Source organism: Leucopleurus acutus, assembly GCF_964270905.1.
Source record: "Leucopleurus acutus genome assembly, chromosome: X".
NCBI lineage: Eukaryota > Metazoa > Chordata > Mammalia > Artiodactyla > Delphinidae > Leucopleurus > Leucopleurus acutus.
In genome coordinates, this window is record NC_139148.1 from 127380632 (window position 1) to 127407043 (window position 26412).

Below are 26412 nucleotides of genomic sequence, written 5' to 3' on the forward strand. Positions count from 1 at the left end.
GCTCCCCCCAGGGCAGACCCTCCATTTCTGGCCCACATGCCCGGGGCCTGGCCCTGCCCTATGGCGGGCACAGGACAGTCCCACAGCAGGGCGCACGCCACCGAGCCGGGGACGTGGAGTCCCGAGGAACAACGGGGTGGCCCAGCAGAACACAAGCCCTGGGGGGCCTCCCACAGACCTCCTGCAGCCCCGGTCAAGGTCTTCCTTCCGAAGGTCGCAGGTGGGCTCCCAGGTCCTGGGGTGGGCGCTGGCTGTGACCTCGTCCATCCCGTCCTTCCCGCCGGCTCCTGGGCCTGGGCTCGGGGTCTCCACGCCGCGCAGGGCTTGGGGGAACTGCTCAGAGGAGAACACATGCACATTTCCACAACAACAGGCAGCGCTGGGCCTGAATCTATGCCCAGAAAGCACACGTTGAGCTCACGACACTGGCCCACAGAGACCAGAGCCTTGGCTGGCACGTGGCGCACCTCAGGGCTCTGCGGGGGGACGATGGCTAGGGTGTGTGTGTTGGGGGGAGGGGAGCGGGGGCTGGGGGGTTCCTTGACACCTGGGTCCCTCTGGGGCCTACAGGGACACATTTGGGCTTGCCAGTACAGGGAGCAACCTGCCCCAGGGGATGATGAATAGGGGTCCCCTCTCAGGAGGGAGGCCCAGGCACCTGGAGTGGCCCCTAATATGGGGCCAGTAGGCTGCCAGGCCTGGCCTCCCCCTGCCTCCAAGCGTGGGGGCCCTGGGGCCTGCTGAGCCTACTGGCCCGAGGTGGACCCCGGGGGGCTCATCTCTGCAGCCCCGTCCTCATTTCCCGGCTCTTCTGGGATGGGCTTGAGCCCCTCCTCGGGGGTCTCCTCGGCCTCCTGGCCTCCTGCCTGGGCGAGGCCCTCTGGCTCCCAGCCAGGACCTCCTGGGGCCACCGGGGAAGCACTGCCCATCCGGCCAGGCATGGGGACCCCGGGGGCATCTGAGGGTCCTGCCTGACCTAGGCCCGCAGGGGCGGCAGCACTTCCATCTTCCTGAGTGGCCGTGGACGACTTGCTGGTCTCCCCAGGGCCAGGGGCTGCCCTGGCGGCACCATGGTCTTCAGGGGCCGCCTCGCCAGCCTTGGCAGTGCCGGCAACTGCCGCACTGGCCTCCTCACGTGCCGGGTGGTCCTCGGCGCTCCCTTCCTTGGAACGGGCGGCCTGGGCGGTGCTATCTTCACCGGCCGGGGAGGCCTTGGTGCCATGTGCAGTGGTGCCTGCGGTGATGGCCTCATGGGCCGGGGCAGCCTGGGCGGCTGCTGCCAGGACGGCAACGTCCACACGGGCCTCTTCCTGCCCTGGGAAGTGCTCCCTGCTAGCCGGGTCGGCGTCCCAGGCCTCGGTCTTCTGGATGAGCTGCAGCATCCCCGCAAAGCCGGGAGGCCTCCTCATCAGCCGCCGCCTCCTCAGCGTGTCCCGGAGCGTGTCGTTCAGCCGGGCCCGCGTCAGCACCTGCCGGGCGCGCGCCTGGTCCGCCATGGCCGGGTGGATGGCCCCCTTCTCCAGGGCCGACTGCAGCAGGCCTTCCAGGCGCATCACGTACGCAGAGAGAGTCTCCTGGGGCCGCTGGGCACAGGTCACGAACTTCAGCCGAGCACTCCCCCGGGGGTCCTTGTTCCCAAACACCTGCACCAGCGCGGCCAGGCAGTCCTGGGCAGCCAGCTCGGGATCTTCCGCCAGGAGGCCGCGCAGGAGGTCCAGCGCGGGGCCGCGCAAGCTCTCCACCAGCCTCCTCCTCCTCTCCCTCTCAGACACGTGGCGCCACAGGTGCAGCGTGTGGCTGGCCTGCTCCAGCCAGCTCTCAGAGGACTCTTCCCCGTGGCCCGGCTCTTCCATCCCAGAGAAGGTTCCCAGCTCCTGGTAGCCCATGCTGTCCAGCACGGGCTGCGAGGCCTGCCTCCACTGCTGGGTCCCGGGCCCTGCCTCACCCATGGCGCCTGCCGCTGTCACAACTGCTTCCTCAGGCGCAGCCATTGCCTCGCCCGTGGGTCCTGCCATACTCAGAAGTCCTGCCACGCCTGCAACATTTCTGTAACCTGCAGCTCCTTCCTCATCTGACTCAGCTCCTGCTTCACCTTCAGCTCCTGCTTGACCCTCAGCTCCTGCTTCACCCTCAGTTCCTTCCGCACTTGCAGCTCCTTCCTCATCTGACTCAGCTCCTGCTTCACCTTCAGCTCCTGCTTCACCTGCAGCTCCTTCCTCGCCTGCAGCTCCTGCCTCATCTGAGGCTCCCTCCTCACCTGCGGCTCCTGCCTCACCTGAGGCTCCCTCCTCACCTGCAGCTCCTTCCTCACCTGCAGCTCCTGCCTCACCTGCAACTCCTGCCTCACCTGAGGTTCCGTCGTCACCTGCAGCTCCTTCCTCATCTGACACTCCTGCTTCACCTTCAGCTCCTGCTTGACCCTCAGATCTTTCCCCACCTGCAGCTCCTGCCTCACCTGAGGCTCCCTCCTCACCTGCAGCTCCTTCCTCACCTGCATCTCCTGCCTCACCTGCAGCTCCCTCCTCACCTGCAGCTCCTTCCTCACCTGCATCTCCTGCCTCACCTTCAGCTCCCTCCTCACCTGCAGCTCCCTTCTCACCTGCAGCTCCCTCCTCCCCTTCAGCTCCCTCCTCACCTGCAGCTCCCTCCTCACCTTCAGCTCCCTCCTCACCTTCAGCTCCCTCCTCTCCTGCAGCTCCCTTCCCACCTGCACCTCCCTCCTCACCTTCAGCTCCCTCCTCCCCTTCAGCTCCCTTCTCACCTGCAGCTCCCTCCTCCCCTTCAGCTCCCTCCTCACCTAAGGCTTCCTCCTCACCTGTGTCTCCCTCCATACCTGCGACTCCCGCCTCCCCTGCAGCTTCCTCCTCCCCTGCAGTTCCTGCCTCACCCGCCCTGCCAACCACTGCTTGTCCCTGGGGCTGCGCAGGGCAATTGGGTCTATCCTGTGAATCAGCATCAGGGGCCTGGGGCAGGCAGACCACAGTCCAGGGCCCTCCCTTGCCTGGTATTTGGCGGGGGAGCAGGCTTCGATTTAAACACTCAGCAAACTCGACCAGGGCAACACTCGACCCCAGCTCCTTTCTGTAGACCTTGCCCAGCACTCGGTACCTGCCCAGGGAACGCAGGGCAGCCTGCACAGCCTCCTGGAATTCCTGGTCTTTGCAGTCATCTGGGATTCCCAGGATGAGCAGAGATCGCTGAGCGTTCACGCCCATCGACCTGCACCAGTCCCGCAATACCGCCAGAGCCATCGCCATCTTCGAGGACCTGAGGGTGGGGGGAAGCGATCAAACAGGTGTGCACAGGCTGTTGAAGTGTGGGAACCGGCCTGTGGGTGCAAAGAGGAGAGACTCATGTTTGTGCCACACAGCCCACCCTAGTGCCCCTCACAGCAGCAGCCTGGAGCACCTCCCTGCCCTGTTTGGTTTGTTTGACTTTAGGAAAGTTTTTTTATAAATTACATTTATTTACAAGATAGAAGGCTAGGGACTTCCCTGGTGGCGCAGTGGTTAAGAATCCACCTGCCAGTGCAGGGGACACAGGTTCGATCCCTGGTCCGGGAAGATCCCACAAGCCGCGGAGCAACTAACCCCACGCGCCGCAACCACTGACCCAGCGCTCTGGAGCCCACGAGCCACAACTACTGAGCCCACGTGACACAACCTCTGAAGCCCACATGCCTGGAGCCCGTGCTCCGCAACAAGAGAAGCCACCGTAATGAGAGGCCTGCGCACCGCAACGAAGAGTAGCCCCCGCTCGCTGCACCTAGAGAAAGCCCGCGCGCAGCAACAAAGACCCAACGCAGCCCAAAGTAAAAATAAAATTTAAAAATAATAACAAAAGAGCACTTGTTGCGTACGACTCAAGAAACAATAATAAAATAACTAAAATAATTTTTTTAAAAAGACAGATAGAAGGCTCGTCACCTTTTCTACATTTCTGGCCTCAGTTTTAGGAAGCTGCCTTTTTCCCAAGGAATTTTTCAAGTCTTCCAATTTGTTAGCATAAACATTTCCACAATGTCCCATAATATTCCCCTATACCCCTTTGTTAATGCACCTCTGATCCGTAACGTTGGCCCTCTTTCATTCCTCCTATTGGGGATCAGCGTTCTTTCTGTTTCCGTGATTCATCGTTCTAGGACTTGCTCGGTTTCCTTGCTCTTTTGAAAGAAGCGCATGGCTTCGTTCACCGTGTCCATAATTTGCTTTCTATCACTGATTTCCTCTCTTAGCTCTCTTTTTTTTGATATGCATTTTTTATCATTTTTTAACATCTTTATTGGAGTATAATTGCTTTACAATGGTATGTTAGTTTCAGCTTCACAACAAAATGAATCAGTTATATATATACATATATTCCCATATCTCTTCCCGCTTCATTTTATGTTTCCTTTGCTCTTCTTCTTCTAGCATCTCTCAATGGACTGTTAGCTCACTGATTTTATGTCCTGACTCTTTTCTAACAGAAGCATTTAGAGGAATACAGTTTCCTCCTGTCGCTTTTTGCTGCCTCCCACTAAGTTTGGTAAGTTGTGCTTTTTTAGTATTCACTTGGAAATATTTTCTAAGTCCCTCTGTGATTTTTCTCTTTGATCCATGGGTTTCCCAATATTTGAAGATATATTATCATTAGTACCATCAAATAAAATTCCCCCGTGCTGAGAAAACTTATCATGGAAACTTGCAATACTGCTAAATTTATGGAGACCTTTTTACAACTCTGGTATGGCGTGTCCGGCTGAATGTGCAAAGCACCCTCGTAAAGAATCTGTGTACTGTGTGTGGAGGCCAGGGCCTTGCCCTGCCCACCCACCTCTGCAATTCCTGTGCCACCCGGACAGAGGCGACCTGAAGCTCTCGATGCCTCATGCAGTGGGCCAGAGCCCCTCCCTGGACCCCCACAAATCCATCTGCCATGGCCAACAGCCTCCACCAGATCACAGCAGCCCCAGCGCCTCCCCCTCTCAGCTTCACCTACGCCCCCCCCCCGTGGCCAGGCGGCTCCTCCCCGACCCCTCGCACTACATCCCCTCCATACACCCTCCCCCACCCACCAGCTGGTGGCGCTCCGCTCTGGGCCCTGGAAGCCGGGCGCCCCGCCATGCGTAGAGGTCAGACGGCCTCTCTCACCTCCCCACACCGGGGAGTCCTCCCCCGAGCACACTCAGCGCCAGGGGCTCTCGCTTCTCGTGCCCCAGACGCAGAGCCCACCCGTCTTGCCCCCGCCCACCCGGGAGCCGGAGCCCCCTAACTGCCACGAGCGTCCTCCCCCCCACCCCACGCCCCGCCCCGCCGGGAGCTCCCCTAACGCCTACCGCACCCGCGCCCGGGAGTCCTCCCCATCGACCCCCGCCTCGGCCTTCCTCCCGCCACACGCAGCAGCCGCTAGCCCTCCCCGCCCGTCCCGTCCCGTCCCGTCCCGTCCTCCCCACCCCCGCAGCCGGCCGTCCTCTCCTCTGCCCCCAAGGCCGGCCCCACCCGACCAGCAGGAAGCCCTCCGCTCAGGCCCCCCCACGCTTAGCCATTAGCCCCACCCTCTGCACCCCGACTCCAGAACGCCCCCCACCAGCCACCCCGGAAGCCAGCGGTCCTCCCCTCTGACCCGCTCACTGGGGGACCCTTCCCTCAGCCCCCCTTCAGCCCGCTCCCCTCCGCCGCCGCTCCCCCACTCCCAACCGAGCAGCCCGTAGCCCTCCCCCGACCTCCACTCCTTGCCGGGGCCCCCGGTACCTGCGGAGTCCAGCCCCCGGCAAAGCCCCCGCCTGTCTCCTGACTCGCTCTGACTCTGTGGATGGCTGCGGAGTCCCGCTCACGAGGGGCTGAAGAGCTCGTCTCAGCAGAGCAGCCAGGAACCGTGCCGCCGACTGTCCCAGGCACTCTGTGCGAGCGCCACGTGGGCTTCCGGGTGCTCCCGGAAGCCCCAGGACGATGAGGGAGAAAGTTCTAGACGTCTCTTTACCGAGAAACTGGTTGGATCAGAAGAGCACGTGAGGAGGCGCTCTGCTACGGAAGCAGCAGTAGCCATGCGCACTGAGGGCCTGAGGTCCCAAGGCTTGGCACCTCCGGAAGCAAAAGACACGCCCATTGGCCTTCCACCAATAGGAAGGCCTCCCTGCAAGGCTGCGGAGTTGGGGGAGCGAACTTGGCGATGCAGAGCCCATGGGGGCACATTGGTCAATCTGTCTTTACAGGTGGGTGTCTACTGTGATTGATAATGTCATAAACCTATTCTTATTTCTTTGGTTTGTTTTAACTTGAATTTTATTTTATGTATTTTTTTACACAGCAGGTTCTTATGAGTTACCCATTTTATACATATTAGTGTACATTTGTCAATCCCAATCTCCCAAATCATCACACCCCCCGCCCGCCCCCACCATTTTCTCACCTTGGTGCCCATATGTTTGTGCTCTACATCTGTGTCTCTATTTCTGCCCTGCAAACCGGTTCATCTGTACCATTTATCTAGGTTCCACATATGTGCATTAATACACGATATTTGTTTCTCTCTTTCTGACTTCCTTCACTCTGTATGACAGTCTCTAGATCCATCCACATCTCTACAAATGACCCAATTTCGTTCCTTTGTACGGCTGAGTAATAAATAATAGTAATAAAGCTCTTCTTTATATGGACTGGTTTCTTGTCTAGTTGTATCACCTAGCCATCTTCTCACATGGCACAAGAGGATGAGGCAGCCGTCTGGGGCCTCTTTTATAAGGGAGGTAATTTCATTCATGAGGGCTCCCCCCTCATGGGCTAATCACTTCCCAGGGCCTGAGGGAGGACTGAGGGGAGCCTGGACCCCAGAACAGAGTTGGCCCTGGGAGGCCAAAGGGCGGGATGAGCACGTGTAGCACTTCCTGACATCCGGGTCTCAGAGACGCTGGGGAGGGGAGTACGGGGCGGGGTCTCAGAGAGGCTAGGGAGGGGGTATAAGGGTCGGGGTGTCTGGTGGGCACGGGAGAGAATCCCAGGTCCTGCGTTAAGGTGAGTGCCCTGAGGGAGGACTGAGGGGAGCCTGGACCCCAAACAGAGTTGGCCCTGGGAGGCCATAGGGCGGGATGAGCACGTGCAGCACTTCCTGACATCCGGGTCTCAGAGACGCTGGGGAGGGGAGTATGGGGCGGGGTCTCAGGTGGGCACGGGAGAGAATCCCAGGTCCTATGTGGAGTCAGGGTGAGAGCACGGAGGGAGGACTGAGGGAAAACTAGGCGCAGAACAGAGTTGGCCCTTGGAGGCCATAGGGCGGGATGAGCACGTGCAGCATTTCCTGACATCCGGGTCTCAGAGACGCTGGGGATGGGGAGTACGGGGCGGGGTCTCAGAGAGGCTGGGGAGGCAGTATAAGGGTCGGGGTGTCTGGTGGGCACGGGAGAGAATCCCAGGTCCTCCGTGGAGTCAAGGTGAGGGCCCTGAGGGAGGACTGAGGGGAGCCTGGACCCCAGAACAGAGTTGGCCCTTGGAGGCCATAGGGCGGGATGAGCACATGCAGCACTTCCTGACATCCGGGTCTCAGAGACGCTGGGGAGAGAGTACGGGGCGGGGTCTCAGAGAGGCTGGGAAGGGGGTATAAGGGGCGGGGTGTCTGGTGGGCACGGGAGAGAATCCCAGGTCCTGCTTTGAGTTAAGGTGAGCGCAGTGAGGGTGGACTGAGGGGAGCCTGGATCCCCGAACAGAGTTGGCCCTTGGAGACCATAGGGCGGGATGAACAAGTGCAGCACGTTCAGACATCCGGGTTTCAGAGACGCTGGGGAACGGGTATAAGGGGCGGGCTGTCTGGTGGGCACGGGAGAGAATCCTAGGTCCTGCGTGGAGTCAAGTAGACGGGCCTGAGGGAGGACTGAGGGGAGCCTGGACCCCAGAACAGAGTTGGCCCTGGGAGGCCAAAGGGCGGGATGAGCACGTGCAGCACTTCCTGACATCCGGGTCTCAGAGACGCTGGGGAGGGGAGTACGGGGCGGGGTCTCAGAGAGGCTAGGGAGGGGGTATAAGGGTCGGGGTGTCTGGTGGGCACGGGAGAGAATCCCAGGTCCTGCGTTGAGTTAAGGTGAGTGCCCTGAGGGAGGACTGAGGGGAGCCTGGACCCCAGAACAGAGTTGGCCCTGGGAGGCCATAGGGCGGGATGAGCACGTGCAGCACTTCCTGACATCCGGGTCTCAGAGACGCTGGGGAGGGGAGTATGGGGCGGGGTCTCAGAGAGGCTGGGAAGGGGGTATAAGGGGCGGGCTGTCTGGTGGGCACGGGAGAGAATCCTAGGTCCTGCGTGGAGTCAAGGAGACGGGCCTGAGGGAGGACTGAGGGGAGCCTGGACCCCAGAACAGAGTTGGCCCTGGGAGGCCAAAGGGCGGGATGAGCACGTGCAGCACTTCCTGACATCCGGGTCTCAGAGACGCTGCGTAGGGGGAGCACGGGGCGGGGTCTCAGAGAGGCTAGGGAGGGGGTATAAGGGTCGGGGTGTCTGGTGGGCACGGGAGAGAATCCTAGGTCCTGCGTGGAGTCAAGGAGACGGGCCTGAGGGAGGACTGAGGGGAGCCTGGACCCCAGAACAGAGTTGGCCCTGGGAGGCCAAAGGGCGGGATGAGCACGTGCAGCACTTCCTGACATCCGGGTCTCAGAGACGCTGGGGAGGGGAGTATGGGGCGGGGTCTCAGAGAGGCTAGGGAGGGGGTATAAGGGGCGGGATCCTAGGCGGGCACAGGAGAGAATCCCAGGTCTTATGTAGAGTCAGGGTGAGAGCACTGAGTGTGGACTGAGGGGAACCTGGATCCCAGGACCGAGTTGGCCCTTCAAGCCATAGGGCGGGATGAACAGGTGCAGCACTTCCTAACATCCGGGTCTCAGACACCCTGGAGAGGGGGAGCACGGAGCGGGGTATCAGAGAGGCTGCAGGGGGGTATAAGGGGCGGGGTGTCTGCTGGGCACTGCGGAGAATCCCAGGTCCTGTGTGGAGTCAAAGTGAGGGCCCTGAGGGAGCACTGAGGGCAGCCTGCATCCCAGAACTGAGTTGGCCCTGGGAGGCCGTCACGTGCAGCACTTCCTGACATCCGGTCTCAGAGAAGCTGGGGACCTGGGATAAGGGGCGGGGTCTCATGAGGGCAGAGGGTAAAATGTCAGGTCCCTGGTGGACTAAGGTTAGGGCCCTTAGGCAGGACTGAGGGGACCCTGAGGGAGGACAAAAGGGACCCACCAGATCACCGCCCTTGCAGGTGGCCGTGGGAGGCCCCGGGGCGGGATGAGCACGGTAGGCCTGTCCTGACGTCCTGACGTCAGGGTCTCGGAGAGACTGGAGACCTGGTATAAGGAGCAGGGACTCACACTGGCAGACGGGACAATCCCAGGTCCTGCCCAGAGTCCAGCCTGCACGCGAGGAAGGAAGGACTGAGGACGTTAGACCCCGACACAGGGAGGGATCCTTTGCCCTTCCGCGGGGGCCTTGGAGGCGCCAGAGCACGGTCAGCAGATGAGATGTTTCCTGACCTCTGGGTCGGGGTCCTCAGGAGGTCAGGTGTTTGGTGTGAGGGGTGAGCCTTCAGGTCCGCAGAGGGTGGACTCCCAGGACCCCGAGGGAGGACTGAGCAGACCCCCAGCCCTGGAACAGGGGCCTCAACAGAAACCTGCCCCTGTGGTCAGCGCTGGGAGGCCAGGCAGGATGTGAGGAGGAGGTGAGGACCCAGCATCTCCCCTTCCTAGGACCCTCGGGAGGCCCTGGGCAGGTGCGGCCACCTGTGGGGCCCCCTCACTGCTTTCTGTTCAGATTCGGGGTCCTGTTCTGAGTTTCCCCTCCGGCCTGCAAAGGGGAGGGTCCAGGCCCTTAAGGGGAACAGTGAGCACGACGAGCGACCCCGAGGGGACCACCCACCCCAGAACTCAGCACTGGGGGGACCTCACAGAGTCCGGCCCAATCCTCCTACCAGCACCGAGGCCCAGAGCTGTGCCACAGTGTACACAAGAGGTGCGCCCTCCATTCCTCTTACAGGGGCTCCAGGAACCGGGAGGCGAAGGCCCAGGTCTGAGGACCGTGTCCTCAGGGCACAGAGCAGAGGAGGCCCAGGCAGCGCCAGGAGCCAAGGGGAGGTGCGTGCCCTGAGTGTGTACCCAGGGGCTCCCCCTCCCAGAACAGAGGGGACCCCACAACACCCAAGTCACCCCACCGCCCTGTCAGCCCCAGAACCTGGGGCCGTGCTGGCTGCACCCTGAGGAGCCCCCTCACTTCCTTCTTCAGGTTGGCAGGGGACAGGCCGCCCAGGAGGAGCGCCCCTGTGAGGCCCGAGGGCAGCCCTTAAGACGAGACCTGTAAGTGGCCTTTGTCAGGGCTGCCCAGGGTGCCTTTCTCCGCCGAGGCCGCTCACACCCGCTCTCTTCCCCAGGTACGAGGTCCCCTGCCCACACTCCCGTGGGCGGCCCGACCCCAGTGATCAGGCCCCCGGTCGAGATGAGTGAGCTCCGCCAGCCTGAGGCCGACCTTGAGGCCCCAGTCCCGGCCCAGGGTCCGGTGGAGGCGCCGCTGCTGGGGGCTGCGGGGGAGGAGGCCGCATCCCCCTCGTCCTCCGCCTCCCCTGGTGCCCCTTCCCTCTCCGCCTATGCCGAGCCCTTGTCCCGCGAGGCACTTGTTGTGCTGATGGCTGACCTGGTGGGGTTCCTGCTCCTCAAGTTTCGTACCGGGGAGCCGACCTCCGAGGCGGAGATGCTGAGTACGGTCGTCCGGGAGCATCGGGACCACTTCCCCGTGGTCCTCCGCCTCGTTTGCGAGTGCCTGCAGCTGCTGTTCGGCGTGGACGTGAAGGTGGTGGACCCCCGCCAGCGCACCTACGTCCTGGTCCCCACCCTGGGCCTCACCTGGGGTGCAGTGCTGAGCGACGGGCAGTGCACGCCCGAGGCCAGCCTCCCTCTGCTGGTCCTGACCATGGTCACCCTGTTCGGTGACCGCGTCCCTGAGGAGGAGGTGTGGGGAAAGCTAGGCACCCTGGGGTTTTGTGGCGGGAGGGAGCTGCTCACCGAAGTGTGGGTGCAGACGGGCTACCTGAAGTACCGGAGGGTGCCCCACAGCGACCCTGCCCGCTACGAGTTCCTGTGGGGTCCCCGGGCCTACGCGGAGGCCAGCAAGTGGCAGGTCCTGCAGCATCTGCTCAGGATCAATAGCATGGATCCCAGGTTCTTCCCATCCGTGTCTGCAGGGAGTGTGAGCGATGAGGAAGAGGGAGCCTGAGCCAGTGCAGCAGCCAGTCCCACGTCCAGCAGCTTCTCCCGTGGGGCAGGAAGGGGGGCTGCTCCTTCACTCTGAGTTTGAAGAGGGAGCGGTCAGCCTTCTAAGCAGTGAGAGCCGGGCGAGTTGGGGGAAGCCGGTGTGCAGCATTTTGGGTTCCTGTTGTGTATGTTGACATGGACTTCCATGTCGTTTTCTTTAGGAATTTTTCAAATGTTGGTTCTTTGAATAGAAGACTAAACAAGCTTCAGTGTCTAACTTTGTGTATGACGTTAATCCCACAGGTATTTGCACTAATTCAGTTCAAGAACAAGAGTTTTGCTGTTTTGTAAGAGAGGTTGGGAAATCTCCCAGTTCGTTTTGTGACCGTGTACAAGATAACAGGGAATTGGAATCAGAACTGCTCCTGAAATGTGGAAGTACTTAGCAGTGATATAGATGGGGGAAGAAATAGAAAAATAAAAGCCATTGTTGTTCCAATTCTTGCTTCCCTGTCTTGTCTGTCATTCTGTAAATAAAACGAACTATCTCTGTTGAGTTGGATTTGCACGGGTATTTTAAGAAAGTAGAAGGTTCATCTGCGTCAATAAGCCCCCTGCCCACTGGCTTGTTTATTCCGCAGACCTCCACGGAGCCTCTGCTCTCCGGAAGGGCCTGTGTTAGTAGCGGGAACGCTAGGAAAAGCAGGACACACCCACACCTAGAGTGATGGTCTAGGAGCCACTGTCGCATGAGGAAGGTGGTGAGACGTCCCCTAAGTCCCACAGAATAAGACAACATGGGACGAGGCGGTGGGGCTCCAGGAGCGAGCCCTGGAGTGTTAAGTGCCCCGAGCCAGGGCACTTTGGGCCTTTGGGAAGTGGGGGTTCCTTCTGTGGGAGGTGATGGTGATGAAGCTGGGTGGTGGCAGCAGCCAGACATGCAGAGGGTGTGTCTTGGGTTGCAGGGGAAAGTCTGAAATGGGACATTGCTGTGAGATGTCCTTCTGGGTCGTGGATAAAGCCGAGAGAAATCTCGCCCTGGGGCGGGAGGGAAGGCGTGCTGGCTCTTGTTGCATTGCAGTGGGCCACAGTGAAGAGGCAGGTGTTTCATACCCGCCATCTGCAAGGATTTCCAGAGAAATGAGGGTCTTGCTCTTTGAAGCCCTGCTCGGTATTCCCGGGGCTGGCCCTCCTCTCCCTGCCCTGGGAGAGCCAATTACCAACTGTATGGAAACGACCATTTTAGTCACCTGGAGTTTACTTTGGCCACTTGTGAGCAGGGTCTAGATTTCAGTGGGATGAAATGAATGAAAATAGGGGGTTTGAAAGAAGAGAGGCTGCCGAAGTGGAAAGGAGTCGCCGTGTGACTGGAATCCTGGGAGCTTTGCGTGAGCTGCACCCAGCTGGGGAAATCACCACCCTTCCCTCCATGCCGGCAGACACACACACACACACACATCCAAATTGAATAATATATCCTCCAGGAGTAAAACACACAGAACAGCAATTTTGACTGGTTTTCTATTCCGTTTCCTATGGACCTGCAAATTCTCTGAGATGTCATGAAAAGAAAGCAATTTCCAGAGGGGAGAAGGACAGAGTCTGGGATCAGAATAATACTAGAAATAAGTCCTAGCCACTAAGAAGCAACGTCCACCAGTGTCCCCGCGTTCAGGCAGGTGCAGAAGTATGGCGGCATCAGAGACCCACAGGTTTGGGCTGTGACCTGGCATCGAAAGGAAGGGGCAACTTCTGGGCCTAATGGGATTGGGAGGTCACTGCAGTGGGAGGTGCAGACGGCGCCGGGGGCTAAAGAGGCAGCCCTCCCTGCTGAGCGCCGTACGACAACGTGAACATTACGTGGGATCCTGGGTTTGAAGCACCTGCCATATAGCAGGTGGGCACTTGGAAAAGGTGGAGAATTTCAGGGCCAATGTAACCTGCTCAGACACTCCTGCCGGAAAAGAAGGGGATTTTGTCATCACAAATGGTAAGCGCTGCTTTTGTTGAGCCTCTACTAGGCAGTGTGGCATTGGAGAGCCGTCAGGTGCTCGTCCCCATCTTGTCTTCCTCTCCTCCCCGCACAAGAGGGGACACAGCACTGCCAGAGTCCTCTTCACTTGGGAGGGGTCATGTGATGACCCTTTGCCACTGAATCCTGAGCAGAAGCATTTTTGTCACGGCCATCCTTATCGAAGGCACACCGGGGTCGGGGGTTAGTCCTCAAGCCATGACAACACAGACACAGACCACTGTGTTTCCTCCCCCAGGGTCTTAAGTCCTGCACCTTTGACCCTTAGATGTGAGATGCCAGACTCTGTGCCTTTAAGGCCCTGGGCAGGGTTGGAGGTGTTCCAGAGAGAGGCTGCCCCACAGGGAGCTGGCGGAGGGCATTTCCCTCAAGCAACCCGCGCCCTTAGGTCCCTGAGCTGCACCCATCCGTCCCCGCGGGGCTGTGCTGAGTCTCTGTCAGGAGGGCAGCCGCCAGCTGCCGAGCGGCCCCGTTGGGGGCGGGGGCGTCCTCGTGGGGCCCAGCCCCGAGTCCCCCTCAGGGGTGACCCTGCTGCCCACAGCGCCCACTCTCTCCGGAACCTGGCCTCGGTCTGCACAGCCTGGCTTTTGCCCTGCCTGTCCCCCGACTAGGAGCCGCTTAGGCCCCGGTCCTGATGACCTCGTGCATGTACGTTTATCTGAAAGTCCCAGAGAAGCATCCCCCCACCCCCCGACCAATATCATGGTTCGGGTGGAGCTGGCAGGACGTGATGTAGCCACTCGGCGAGTCTCCTCGTGGTTGGTAAGTGATAATCGTTGCCGCGTGGATGTGGGGCGAATCTCTGTGCTTCCGACTTACTTTGAAATCATTCCCTACGTAATGCCCAAATGTTTGAGTACGCTGATGGCCTTCTGAATGTGACCGTGAGGTTTTGGTTTTTGAGCCTGAGTGTGAGAGGCACAGGCGTGTCCTGTCAGCCACCCGCAGAGCCGGCTAGGACTCTGGTGTCCCCGATCAGGGTGTTTGAGCAGAGGGACAGGCTGTAGCAGATGGCAGGGGTGGTCCCCAGGACGCTCCCCGAGGCCCCAGCCACCCGCAGACCCGCATGAGGGTTTGGAAAGGAGCCAGGCAGGAGAGGGCTTTGGGGTCCCGGTGATGCAGGCTGTGAAGAGGGTCAGCCGCCCCAGAGAGGTGGAAGGAACAGCACCCACTAGATCCCATCTGACCTGCCCTGGGCTGGCCGGGGGAGGCAGGTGGGAGCAGATGCCGCTGCCGGTGAGCTGCAGCCCTGGACCCCAGCAGGAAATGGGTGCTCTTGGGACAACGGGTGCTCCAGGACCCTTCTCCATCCTCACGCCCTCAGTCCTAGACCCTCACCCTCCTCCCTGGCCCTCGTGTCCATTTCACGAGAGATGGTGACCTGATGGGGCTGGGGAGGCCACGTGGGCAGAATCCAGTGTCAGGCTCTCATGGGCACTAATGCCCGGCTTCCCTGTGTTTTCTCCATTATGTGGCCTGAGGCGTCAGGTAGTAGGACCCCGTGGAGGACAGCTGAATCCCCCTTGACTGTTGGGGAGACAGGTCAGGCCAGTGCGGGGATGGGTCTTTGCACGCATATGATGCTTAGCTTGAATAAGAGTCCTTGTAGTGACAAGCTGATCAAATCATGGAGACTCCCTACGCCTCGATTTCTCCATCTGTAAAATGGGCCTCCTAACAGTACCAGGCAAAAGCATTGGTGTGGGTTTCCCCATGATGTGACCTGCTTGTAAAAAGCCTGGGCCAAATGAAGTGGTCGGTGGCTGCAGCTCTTGTTACTGAGTGTGTAAGAAAGATGCGCCCTCCCCCATGTTGTGAGGATTCCCGACCAGTGCACGTCTTGGGATCCCCGCGTGCGTGGATTAGCGCAGTTTTTCTTTTCTCGTGAACATTTGTTGTCAGAATGCTTGGGCTCGCCTTCCTCGTCTTCTCGCTTGTCCCTGTTCGAGATGAGGCGGTTGATCTGAGGTGTCGCCTCCATTGGAACACGGGTGTTTGCAGCTTTAGGTCCCAAGTGCCTCTTTGGCCGCGTGCCATAAGTCCTGGGGGCTTTGGTATGTGTTTTCTTCATTTCAAAGTATTTTCTAGTTTCCCTTGTGATGTCTTGTACGTTCCCTGGGCTATTGTTATGGACTGAACTGCGTCCCCCCAAAATTTGCATGTTGAAGCCCCAATCCCCTAGAACCTCAGAATGTCACTGTGGCTGGAGTTAGTGGTTCTTAGGTTGAAATGAGGCCATCAGGATGAGGTCTAATCCAAGATGGCTGGTGCCCTTGAGGGAAGAGCGGATCAGCACACGCAAGGAGAGAAGGCAGGGGCTGGGGGTGCGTGCACAGAGGGTGACCACGTGAGGGGCGCTAAGAGCACGGCCACCTGCAACCAAGGAGACCGGCCGCAGTACAAGCCACCCCTGCTGGACCCTCCCTCTCGGCCTCCTGGTCGGAACCACCGTGAGAATCTGTGTCTGCTGTTTCAGCCCCTCATCCTGTGCTGTGGGATTTGGCATCGTCCCAGACTAATGCGGTTATTTGGGGACGCACGGCTCAATTTCCCTCTCTTTGCAGATTTCCCACATTTCCTTCTGTTATTGAGGTCTAATTTCACTCTATTTTGGCCAGAGGACATACTTTGTATGATTTCAGCCCTTTTGTTTGTATCCCCTTAAGTTTACTGAGGGATGCTGGGTGGCCTGACGCGTGGAGTACCCTGGAGAACGTTCTAGGTACGCTTGACGAGCACGTGTCTACTCTGTTCTTGGGGCTAATAGTCTACACATGTCATGAGACCTAGTCTTTGTACAGTGCTGTTCAAATCTGTGATTCCCTTACTGCGGTGCTGTCTGGTCGCTGTACCCATAATGAAAGCAGGCTGTGTTAGTCTGCTTAGAGCTGCCATAGCAAAGTCCCACAGAGGGGGTGGCTAAAACTACAGAAATGTACTGGGTGCCAGTCCTGGTGGCTAGAAGTCCAACCTCAACTGGCTGGAAAGTGCAGTCTCAGGTGAGGGAAGGCGTCTCTTCCTGGCTCGCAGACAGCTGGTTTTCTCTTGGTCCCTCACTTGGCTGCTTCTCTGAACAGGTTGGGGGGCGGGTAGGGAGGGAGGGAGGGAGAGCGAGAGAGAAAGAGGGAGGGAGGGAGGGAAAGGGGGAGAGACAAAGGGAGGGAAGGAGGGAGGGAGGGAGGGAGAGAGGTGGAGGGAGGGAGAGAGTGAAAGAGAGAGAGAGGCGATGGAGGGAGAGAAAGGGGCAGAGACAAAGGGAGGAAAGGAGGGAGGGAGGGAGGGAAAGGGGGAGAGACAAAGGGAGGGAAGGAGGGAGGGAGGGAGGGAGAGACGTGGAGGGAGGGAGAGAGTGAAAGGGAGAGAGAGGGAGGGAGAGAGAAAGAGGGAGGGAGGGAGAGAAAGGGGCAGAGACAAAGGGAGGAAAGGAGGGAGGGAGGGAGAGAGAGGGATGGACAGGGCCATAGAAGGGGAGGAGGGAGAAAGAGAGAGAGAAAGAGGGAGGGAGGGAGAGAGGGGGAGGGAGGGAGAGAGTGAAAGGGAGAGAGGAAGGGAGGGAGAGAGAGAAAGGGAGGGGGACGAGGGAGGGAAAGAGAGAGGGGGAGAAAGGTAGGGGGAGAGAGAGAGAGAGAGGGAAGATGGGAGGGAGGAAGAGAGGGCGAGGGAGGGAGAGAGGGAGGGAGATCTTCGGTGTCTCTTCCTCTTTTCCAAAGGACACCGCTCTTGTCGGACGGGGGTTCCACCCTTGTGACCTCATTTAACCTTACTGACTTCCCCAAGGGTGCTATCTCCAAATACATGCACCTTGGGATGAGCACTGCAACAGGTGGACTTAATGGTTGGGGTGGGAGCTGGGGGATCCATTTGAATCCATCACAGGGGGACCGAAGTCTCCCACTTCTACTGTAGACCGGTTTCTTCCGTCCCTTCTGTCCATTCTGGCATCGTTCACTTGGGGCGCTGCTGTTGGGCTGCTCAAGAGACCCCCCTGACGTGCACTAGCTGTTGCATTGTGACAGACGGGAGCGGCAGATGGGACCACCCCTCACCCGGGCAGACCCGGGGCTCCTCTGGCTGCTGGTGCTTGGATCATTCCTGGTACCTTGGGTCTACTTCCCCTCCTCCCCCAACCCACCTTTTTTTTTCTTTTCTGTGTTTCTGGGCACCCCACAAGGCTTGGGGGATCTTAGATCCCCGACCAGGGATTGAACCCGGGCCACCGCAGTGAAAGCATAGAGTCCTAACCCCTGGAACTCCAGGCAATTCCTGCTCTCCGCCCCCTCCTTAGCAGTGTTTGGGAGGGGATGTCGCCCTATCGCTGTGACAGCCACAGAGTCCTGGCCAGGTCCCCCGGCCCATCCCCCACACGTGGAGGCAGCAACTGTGAGCTGGGGGTGCACCCTGGCCTTCAGTGCTCTGTATACATCACTGGGCGCTGACCACAAGGACTCGCGGTATAAGTGCAACACCCCAGTGTCCAGAGGGTGGTGGAGCATGGCGCCCTTGAAGTGTTTAGCTCGAAAGGCAAGGAAAAGAGAACCAGGAAAATGTCTCCAGACGCAGGACCCACAGGGAAAAGCAAACCTCAATCCTGCTGTCCAGACACCAGAGAGCACCCCCAAACTGAACACCCGCAGGCCCCTGCCAGGGACCGTCACCTCCACACCTGTGCGTCTCAGGACAGTAAGGGCTCTTTTCAGGCCTCTGACCAGGGGAGGCCTGAGCTCTTCTCATCTGTCAAATCGAGACCCTGCTGGACACGGTGTCCCCAAGCGTGAACCCGTGGATGCCAGGCCCTTCCTTGTGCTTGTCCAGCCCTTCAAGGGTCTTTCTACTGAGTGGAGGCACGTCGTCTGAGGGGCTTCACTGGCTACCTGCTAGGTGCCCGCACTGTGCCGGGGGTGGGCTGTCACCTGTCATCGTTTCCTGCTGAGGGGACTCAACTGCTCAGCCACGCCCAGGACGGAGGCGCCAAACACGTGTTGGGTGGAACATCGCTCTCATGTCCCCGTGCTCTTTACTGCCCTGCAAGGTTCTGGCCGCGTTACCACCTCCGTGTGTCTGCAGGGTCTGCCTGGTCAGGGTCCTCTGTGGGCCTGCCGGGAGGGGTCGGGTATTCCAGGAAACAGCGGGAGCCCATGCAGCAGCAGCAAAGGGGCTCAGGGGCCGACGGATCAAGGTCAGGGAGGCGGCAGGCCTGGCGGCCACCTCGGGCATCCAGGATGCGCAAGAGGCAGCAGCGCGGCCCCCGGGAGCTGCGCGGGGTGGGGAAGGCTGAGGACTCTGGGGGGTGCGGCGGCCAGGCCCGGCACGGGCCAGGGAGGACTCATCTGGGCGAGAGGCCAGGCGCAGCAGAGCCAGGGGACCTCGGCTGGCTGGGCCACCTCTGCCAGGACAGGGACTAGAGGGACCAGAATCTGCACGTTGGGATCCGGCGCGGGGGGCTCCGCTGCTGTCCAAGGAGGGGCCGGAGCGACAGAGTCAGTCCTGGCCAGGGCGGAGGCATGGTCGAGTTGCGGGTAGCTCGGGGTCCCCTGGATGTGCTCAGGATACGGTGGGAGGCCGTCCTGCGGCTCCGCGGCGCTGGGCGCCGGGAGGTGCCCCGGGGCCACCGGCTCGCCGTCCACCTGCCCGGATGCTGGTTTAGTGTGCACTCTCGGCTTCATCCTCACCAGGAGGTGCGGGCAGTCTCTCTGAAACAGGGGACTGTGGTAGAAGTGTAGCTGAGGTCGCGGTTGAGAGAGAAAAGGAAACCCCGAGTCACAAAAGAGTTGCTCGCAAGCAGCAGCCGCCTGGCTGGGCCCCTGGGCGCCCTCCCCCAGCCGACCCAGGGCCTCTTTGGAGAAAGCGGGACCCGGTCCCAGCAGGACGCTGTGCCCCAGCTTTGACATCCCCGAGACTCGCTCACTCACCATCACCTTTCGCCCTTGGAAAATGACTGAAAATGGCCCCTTAGTACGAGTACAAGGCCCACGAAAGGGGACTTGGCGTTTGCAGGTACGAGACTGCAACAAGGTTCGGTAGCTTTCTAAGGCAGTGTCCGAATAGCCCCCTGGCCAGCACCTCCAGGGGCCAGACCGGGGACGCTGACTGCTTCCCAGGAAAGGACCTGCGCCCCCACTCAAGTGATGCTCTGGAGCTATGGGAGTCAAGGGGGCACACAGACCTCCCCCCTCCCCCCGGCGGGCCACTGTCCCCGAGCAGGAGGACGGGAAGGGCCAGCGTTGCAGCAGTGTCCTCTTGTCCCCCGCTGTGACTGCGTGTCAGGCACGAGCGGCACTGCCCACGTGTCAGGAGTACAGGATGACGCCTTGCCCGCGTGTGCTGTGAAATGATCACCACAGGGGGTCCAGTTCACACGCATCACCTCACACAGACACACCAAAGGGAAAAGGAGGAGGGAGAGAAGTGACGTCCTTGTGCTGAGAACGCTTCGGGTCCCCCCATAGCAACGTCCCAACACAGCGTGTGGCACTGCCAGCTCCGGCCGTCACGCTGGTCCCCAAGTACCATCTTTAAAGGAAGCTCTCCCGACACGCCTGCAGCCGTCCCAGGCGGCCCCTGGGTTGGCACCCACCCCCCACCCCACCCACACCCCCGGGCCCAGCAGCTCAGCCCCTGGAGAGGGCTCCTCCCCCGCCGTCCCCCGCCCTCCTTACCTCGCTCAGGACGTGGGCGGGCCGCTCCTTCGTGGACAGGTTGGTCACGCAGAGGGACGTGTGCATGTCCTGGTACACTTTGCTGAATCCATAGCGGTTAAGCTGGCGGATGAAGCTCTTCATACATTCTGTCTTGAACACCTTGTCTAGGCCGTCCCTGTCCAAAACCTCCTTTTGAAACAGCGGCCTGTTGACGCCTATGCAAGTCCCGTCTTCATTCCACCCAATGGATGCAAAGCGACTGCTGTGGACGATCGTCCACAGCTTCCTGGGAAAGGGGTGGAAGAGCAGGCTGCCTTCCCACACGGCCTCGCAGGCGGTGCGAGGCCTTTTCAACAAAGGCTCTTCCGTCAAATCCTGGAAAGCGGCTTCTCCAGGCAGCAGCCTGAGATCGGGGTGCCCCGCGGGCACGGGCTGGTCCAGGGCGAGGGACTGCGGGGTGCAGCTCCCTGAGCCGAGGGCCGGAGCCGCTGTGTCGGGAGGAAGAGGCGCCTCGCCGAAGCCGGGCGCCCTGCCCGCGGCGGGGCCCTTCTCGTCCGCAGCCATGCGGAGCGCGGCGTGCCCCTCCGCCACGTAAACGGGACAGTGCAGCGCGGCCGGCAGCACCCTGGGCTCACACTCCCGCTCAGCCCCTCACAGAAGTGCTCCGGTTGCTCGGGGGTGACAGCACAGCCCAGCCAGGAAGTGACATCATAAAGGGCAGGCCCGTCAGCATGTCAGCCTCCTGCTTCACGCCCGAAATCGCAGGGGGCACGAAGACACTCGTGCACGGGTGCAGAGCCACAGGCCGAGCGCTCGTGCAAACCGGCCACGGCCTTCTGGTCCCGGAGCCCCCGGGCCAGGCAGACGTGCACGGACCCACGTGTGACCCACGAGGTCAGAAGTCCTCCTGTGTGTCCCCTGGCCTTCCGGGCCGTGCACAGCACCCATGATTTCAAGCACGAGCAACGTCCGGGACAGGGCCCACGATCAAGGGTGCAGGCACCCTGCCGTTTCGGCACCGTCACAGGCCGTGCAGCTGGTCCTCCACAGAGACCCTCTCCAGGCCCTGCCGTCGGTCCACAGGAGGTGCAGGGAGGGGCTGCAGCGGTGATGGGTGAGCTCCTGGGCACAGAGGAGGTCAGGCCGCTGTCCCCTGCGGCTCCTCAGCCTGCACGTGTCCACCCCAGGCTGGTCCCACTCTGCACACCTAGTTTCCCATCACCTGGGACGGGGCGGTCGCCCTGAGCCTTCACCCACGGTGCGGCTCACTTTCTGCCCACCGCTGTCCACGGGACCCCCGTCTGGGTTTGCCCAGGCCGTGAGTGCTGCCATCCTGCTCTGGGACCTGCTGCTCGGACATCAGACAGGTGGCCATGCACAACCGCCCGTCTGGCACGTTCTCCCCACGTGCGCGGCCACCTCCACTGATGCCCCCCACCCTACTCTGGTCACGGGCTCGAGGATCTTCCTGAGATTTCCACGACCCAGAAACGCCTCCAAACCCAATACGTCACCTTCCCACGGCCCAGGCGCCCAGCCCAGTGGGTGAGAGCGAGGGCTCGGCCAGAAGATGCCAAGGCCGGCACCACAGACCTGCTGATCCCCACCTGCCTGGCTCACGCCCTCAGAGCCTCTGCTTCCCCACGAGGATACTCGTAGGAGCACGTGCTTCGTGGGGTCCTGAGGACTCAGGGGGACATACAGCAGGAGGCAAGGTACCTGCCACTTAACTCACAGCTACCGTGGTTACGGAGAAGCGTGCTGTCTCACAGCAGGTTTGAATCTAAGGAGCTTAAGCAATGGTCCATCGGTGGCCCTTGGCTACCTGCAGGAAGCCTTCCATCACCAGCAAAAGGTGGCCTTCCTTGTCGATTCTTGCAAACCGTGGGCTGAAACGCCACCTGAGTTAACTGTCTCTAGAGACAGCTAGGGTGAGCTACCCAGAAATCACAGTGCATTTTGCATAGATGTAAGTGGTACTCGGTGCCCACGTGACCGGGCAATGCCTCAGGACCACTGAAAAGCCGAGTTCCACTTTAGAATGTCTGGGAACTCGCAAACACTCTCGGGCACCTCCTCAGCTGTCAGCATTGTGGCCGTGTGCTCCCCCGCCAACAGCCGAATCCCCGGGCCTCCTGCTTTCCTCTCTGTAGTGCATATTCTGGCTGTCCCTGGAGACTCCTGAGAGATGCTCACCCACCCCTGCTCCCCTCGGCTGCTGGTGGCAGCTCAAGGTTCCCTTTTGTGCTCGCTGACAGGACTTCCAGCATCCTGGACTATATCCAAATTAAGACCCGCACAGTGCACGTGGAAAATGATGAACCAGTTTATTGAACAGCTAAAGGGGAAAAACAGAGTGGATTGGGCTACATTTGCTATACACCAAGCAGGAAAGTTGGCACCATTCCAAGTGTCCCCTTCAGACAGCACAGGCTTCCTACAGGCTGGCACCAGGGTGGAGCGGTGGGCGCGGTAGATGTCAGCGGAGCCCGGTTTAGACAAGGTAGCAGCTGCCCCCTCTCCCCCTCTCCCCTGCTCCCAGGTGACAATGCCAGGGCTCCTTTTACCTTCTTTTACTCACGGCCTGCTTGTTCCCATCGCATCTGCTTTCTTCCCTCTGACTTGTGGCTGTACCCCCAGCTCCTGGAGTCGTGGTCCTCCTAGCTAAAAGCATGGGCCCAGCTTGGGGGCAGACACAAAGCCCCAGACCTCAACGCGCACACTCTGATGGCCACGCTTAGTCTCGGCACCCTTCTCCAGTGCTCCAGCTTCCAGTCGTGCTGTATGGCTTTCTGCAAGTCAGTGTTCCCAGCATGTTAGCAAAAAGCACAGTTTCTTGCTTATTGCGGCCGTTCTGGCAGTAGCAGCTACTGTGTTTGTGGAGAAATTGAAGGGGAAATGGCAATGTCCCATGAAGGGGTGGCACCCCGATGGGCAGGACAGGGGTGCCACTGGCCTCTACTTCTGCAACAGAACACGTATGTCTTCAGTACAAGCTTGTAAAAAAATACTTTAACAGAATATACTGTACAGAACTAGGATTTAACACGGTATATTACAACGCTAAAATATTTGTATAAATACTATACAGGCACGGAGTCACTCCATTAGAAAGGGCTCACCAATGGGGCCAGTAAAAACCCAGAGAGAAACGACGTCCACGGCAGGAGCAAGGCCAGCTGAGGCAGCATGGGTGCACACGGGGCCCGAGGCGTATTCACAGTCCCCTAACTACGCCACAACAGGGGCATCTGAGCTACGCGGCCAGGCCGGCCTGGTTCAAAAATACATTTTTCAATAACGCTTTTGATGGGAATTTTCACACTTTGAAAACCAGCTGTGTAGCCATTCCTGCTCAGGCCTAATCAGCCACCCAGGATGGCTCCAAGCCAGCTCCACAGGCACCTTCCCGGGGGAAATCACTTCTTCCCTCTCCACAGGCTCCCTCCATCAGATCCACAGCCGCTGACACGCACCCCACACCATGCTGCGTGTTCCAGGCCCCTGTCACCTGCGTGTCCTGTTGCGGTGAGTCATTGGTAGGCATTGAGTGCAAACAAGGCATGAGATGAAGTCCCCGGAGACCCAGCTCCAGCTCCAGTTCTGGGGGTGGGGGAGGTGAACGGAGAGGCAGAGGAAGGCGGAAGAGAGTGCGGGCCAGGTCCTCTCACGATCTGCCCTGGAAGGGGCTGTCTAATCTGGCATTTCGATATTTAATTTGGGAGGTGGGAGGACATACTTCCCAGGGCTCTGGGTGATAACCACCCTGGTCTTCTTTCGAAACATAGGAGCAATCTTAGGAGGCTCTGGAACTGGCGTTTCTTCAGTTTCCTCATTACCTTCACGGTGGAGGTCGTAGGAAATGTTTCCGTATTCTCTCAAAAATGGGCAGATTTCAAGCAGAAACTGACAGAAATCCTTGCGAATCCCAAACCACCCTGAAAAGGAAGAAATGTACTTTCTCAAACACTAGTCTCCATTGAATTTCAGGTTACTTTTCTTTCATGAATGAGAACTTTTCCTTGTACGCTGTAGTGCTTTATCCTGATGTCTTGGGAATGAAGCCTGAGCAAGGCCTCAATACCAACTAAGGGTAAGAAGGAAGCCCTGCAGCTCTGCAGCTCTGCAGGTGGCATTCCTGGACTGGCAGCTACCAGATGTCTCCCTGGGGCCTGTTAGGGATGTGATCTTGGGCCCCAGCCCACACCTCCTAAACCAGAAACTGTGGCGGGGTGGCGGGGGACAGTCCTGGGATTCTGATGGGTCCTCCAGTATGCGAACTACTGCTCTCACGAGCCTCAAATATCTGCGGTGTCTGGACTATGTCAACATCCTCCAGAAGAAACACATGTGTGACAAAGAATGCCACCCAAGAAAAGGATCTCCATCACCCTCTGGAGTCCGGGAAGATGGCAGGCAGAAGCCGGGCACCACTGACAAGACTTGGAGACCTCAGGAATGACGCTGGCAAGAGCGAGGACAAAACAGACACTGGGAGGACGCTCAGGGTTTGGTAGATGATGTGGATTTTCATCTCATCCTCAGGAGCCCCTGGGAAAAAGGAATCTTGGTCCCGGTGTTGCAGCAGAGGGGATGGGCCCAGAGAGGCTGCCTGCCGCGCTCAGGCCCCCCTCCGGTCGTAGGGCCACGAAAGCAAGGCTGACGGCACGCCCTTCCCCTGGAAGATTCCAGGCCTTCTTCAGTCCTACCTTTCCCAGGGAAACTCCCTGATTGGGGTCCTTAGGTTCGTCTTTTCATAAAGCGGGGCCACATACACACACACACACAGCCACGCATCAGGCACACAGACACACACGCACACACACAGTTCAAGCGCTTCGGAAATGCTGCGTACATACAGTGGTTTCCGCCTTTCTGCCCGAATGTGGTTGCCATGAGAGTGATCAAGGAAAGCCAGAGCGGGACAAATATCGGGACACAAGAGAACGCGTTGTGGCCGTCTAGCTTGTGAACCAGCAGGATCTAAAGAAAGAGAAACAGTTGAGGTTCTGTCGATGGAGCATCGGAAAACAGACCCTCTCTGAAGCCAGACTGCACTGCCCCTCCCTCGTCAGGTCTCATAAGGGGGACGTTCGTTCCACAGGAGGCAACGGTAACCCTCCATTCTGGGGGAAAGGACAGGAAGAGCTTTCATATGGCTCTTCAGGACTAAGCAAAATCCATCCACCTACAACATTTCCAACATCAGGACTGTTCTGGGAAACTCTTGCAGCTGTTTGGTTGGAGGAGTCAACAGTGCCCACTCGATAATTCTCCACAGGGCTCAAATACAAAAATATCACATCCAACTTTCTCTTTCTAGAAGACGACAAATCGGGGCTTCCCTGGTGGCGCAGTGGTTGAGAGTCTGCCTGCTGACGCAGGGGACACGGGTTCGTGCCCTGGTCTGGGAGGATCCCACATGCCGCGGAGCAACTAGGCCCGTGGGCCACAACTGCTGAGCCTGCGCGTCTGGAGCCTGTGCTCCGCAACAAGAGAGGCCGCGATAGTGAGAGGCCCGTGCACCGCAATGAAGAGTGGTCCCCGCTTGCCACAACTAGAGAAAGCCCTCGCACAGAAATGAAGACCCAACACAGCCCAAAATAAATAAATAAATAAATAAATAAATTCAAAAAAAAAAAGAAGACGACAAATCAATACATTCAGATGCGTGGTGGCTAGAAAGGTACACTTCTCACTGCCAGCCCCCAGGCCCCCAAAGAAAGGCCGCTCTGACTGTCCTGTGGTCCTCTGTTGGCAGGCTCGCCCGGGGAGCTGCTGTGCTGGGGAAGCGCAGGCTGCTGGGCCTCAAGAGTTCTGCCGAAAGCTTACCTCAAAAGTAAGGAGTGGCACGACAATGGTCATCCAGCTCAGCGCCATGGTGATGTGTGTCCTCCGCTGCTCCGCGATCACATCCATGGAGCGCAGGAACAGCACGGACCACACGATGTAGTAGAGGACCACCAGGCACAGAAAAGACATGAGAATCCACAGGGGGACACACACGACCTGAAGGGAGGAGGAGAGAAGAAAGGTCTTTAGGGTAGGCAGAGCCAACTCCTTCCTGGATCTCTGCACTTAAGACGGTGCCAGGCCTGGATGGGGCCAGCGTGGGAAGAGGACCCGCTGCTCACTGTTGGGGTTGCTGTTGCCCCGGCAGCCCTCAGGGTGACGGGACTCGCAGCCACTGCCCTGAGGCGTGAGCTCGCTCAGCGGGCCCCGGGCTCTGCCCGCCTCCCCTCCACCTGCGCCCTGGCTCACCCGGACATCCCCTCTTCCCAGTCATTTCCCATCCTGCCAGAGGCACTGTGGCCAAAGGCTCCTTGGCAACCCGGGCTGCGCAGGGGGCCCAGGCCCTCCATGAACTTGCAAGTCAAGGCTGGGAGGCTTCCGCCACTCGGTCTCCGCTGCCTCGCCCAGGTGTGTTCTGTGTCAGTTGCTGTCATACCAGAAAGAGCTTGTTTCACCCTCACACACAAGCCCACACGATGAGTCCTGGGGGCCTCAGCAGGCTCCTCCCGTGTGACCTTTTCTCCCTTCTGCATGGCCCCCT

General features: G+C 59.5%; 1 protein-coding gene across 3 annotated transcripts in view; it reads right to left on the reverse strand.

Annotated features, from left to right (window-relative positions):
• Nucleotides 1-23314: 23314 nt before the first annotated feature.
• The window catches only part of TMEM185A (transmembrane protein 185A), a gene marked incomplete at its 5' end in the record, with an annotated part of 29728 nt that continues 26630 nt past the window's right edge, over nucleotides 23315-26412 (reverse strand). For all 3 annotated transcript variants that reach the window (XM_082865223.1, XM_082865222.1, XM_082865221.1), the window contains 3 exons: nucleotides 23315-23797; nucleotides 24719-24842; nucleotides 25692-25868. In XM_082865223.1, the coding sequence (XP_082721349.1) occupies nucleotides 23553-23797; nucleotides 24719-24842; nucleotides 25692-25868 (546 nt within the window). In that variant the 3' untranslated portion in view covers nucleotides 23315-23552. The remainder of the gene's footprint in view (nucleotides 23798-24718; nucleotides 24843-25691; nucleotides 25869-26412) is intronic.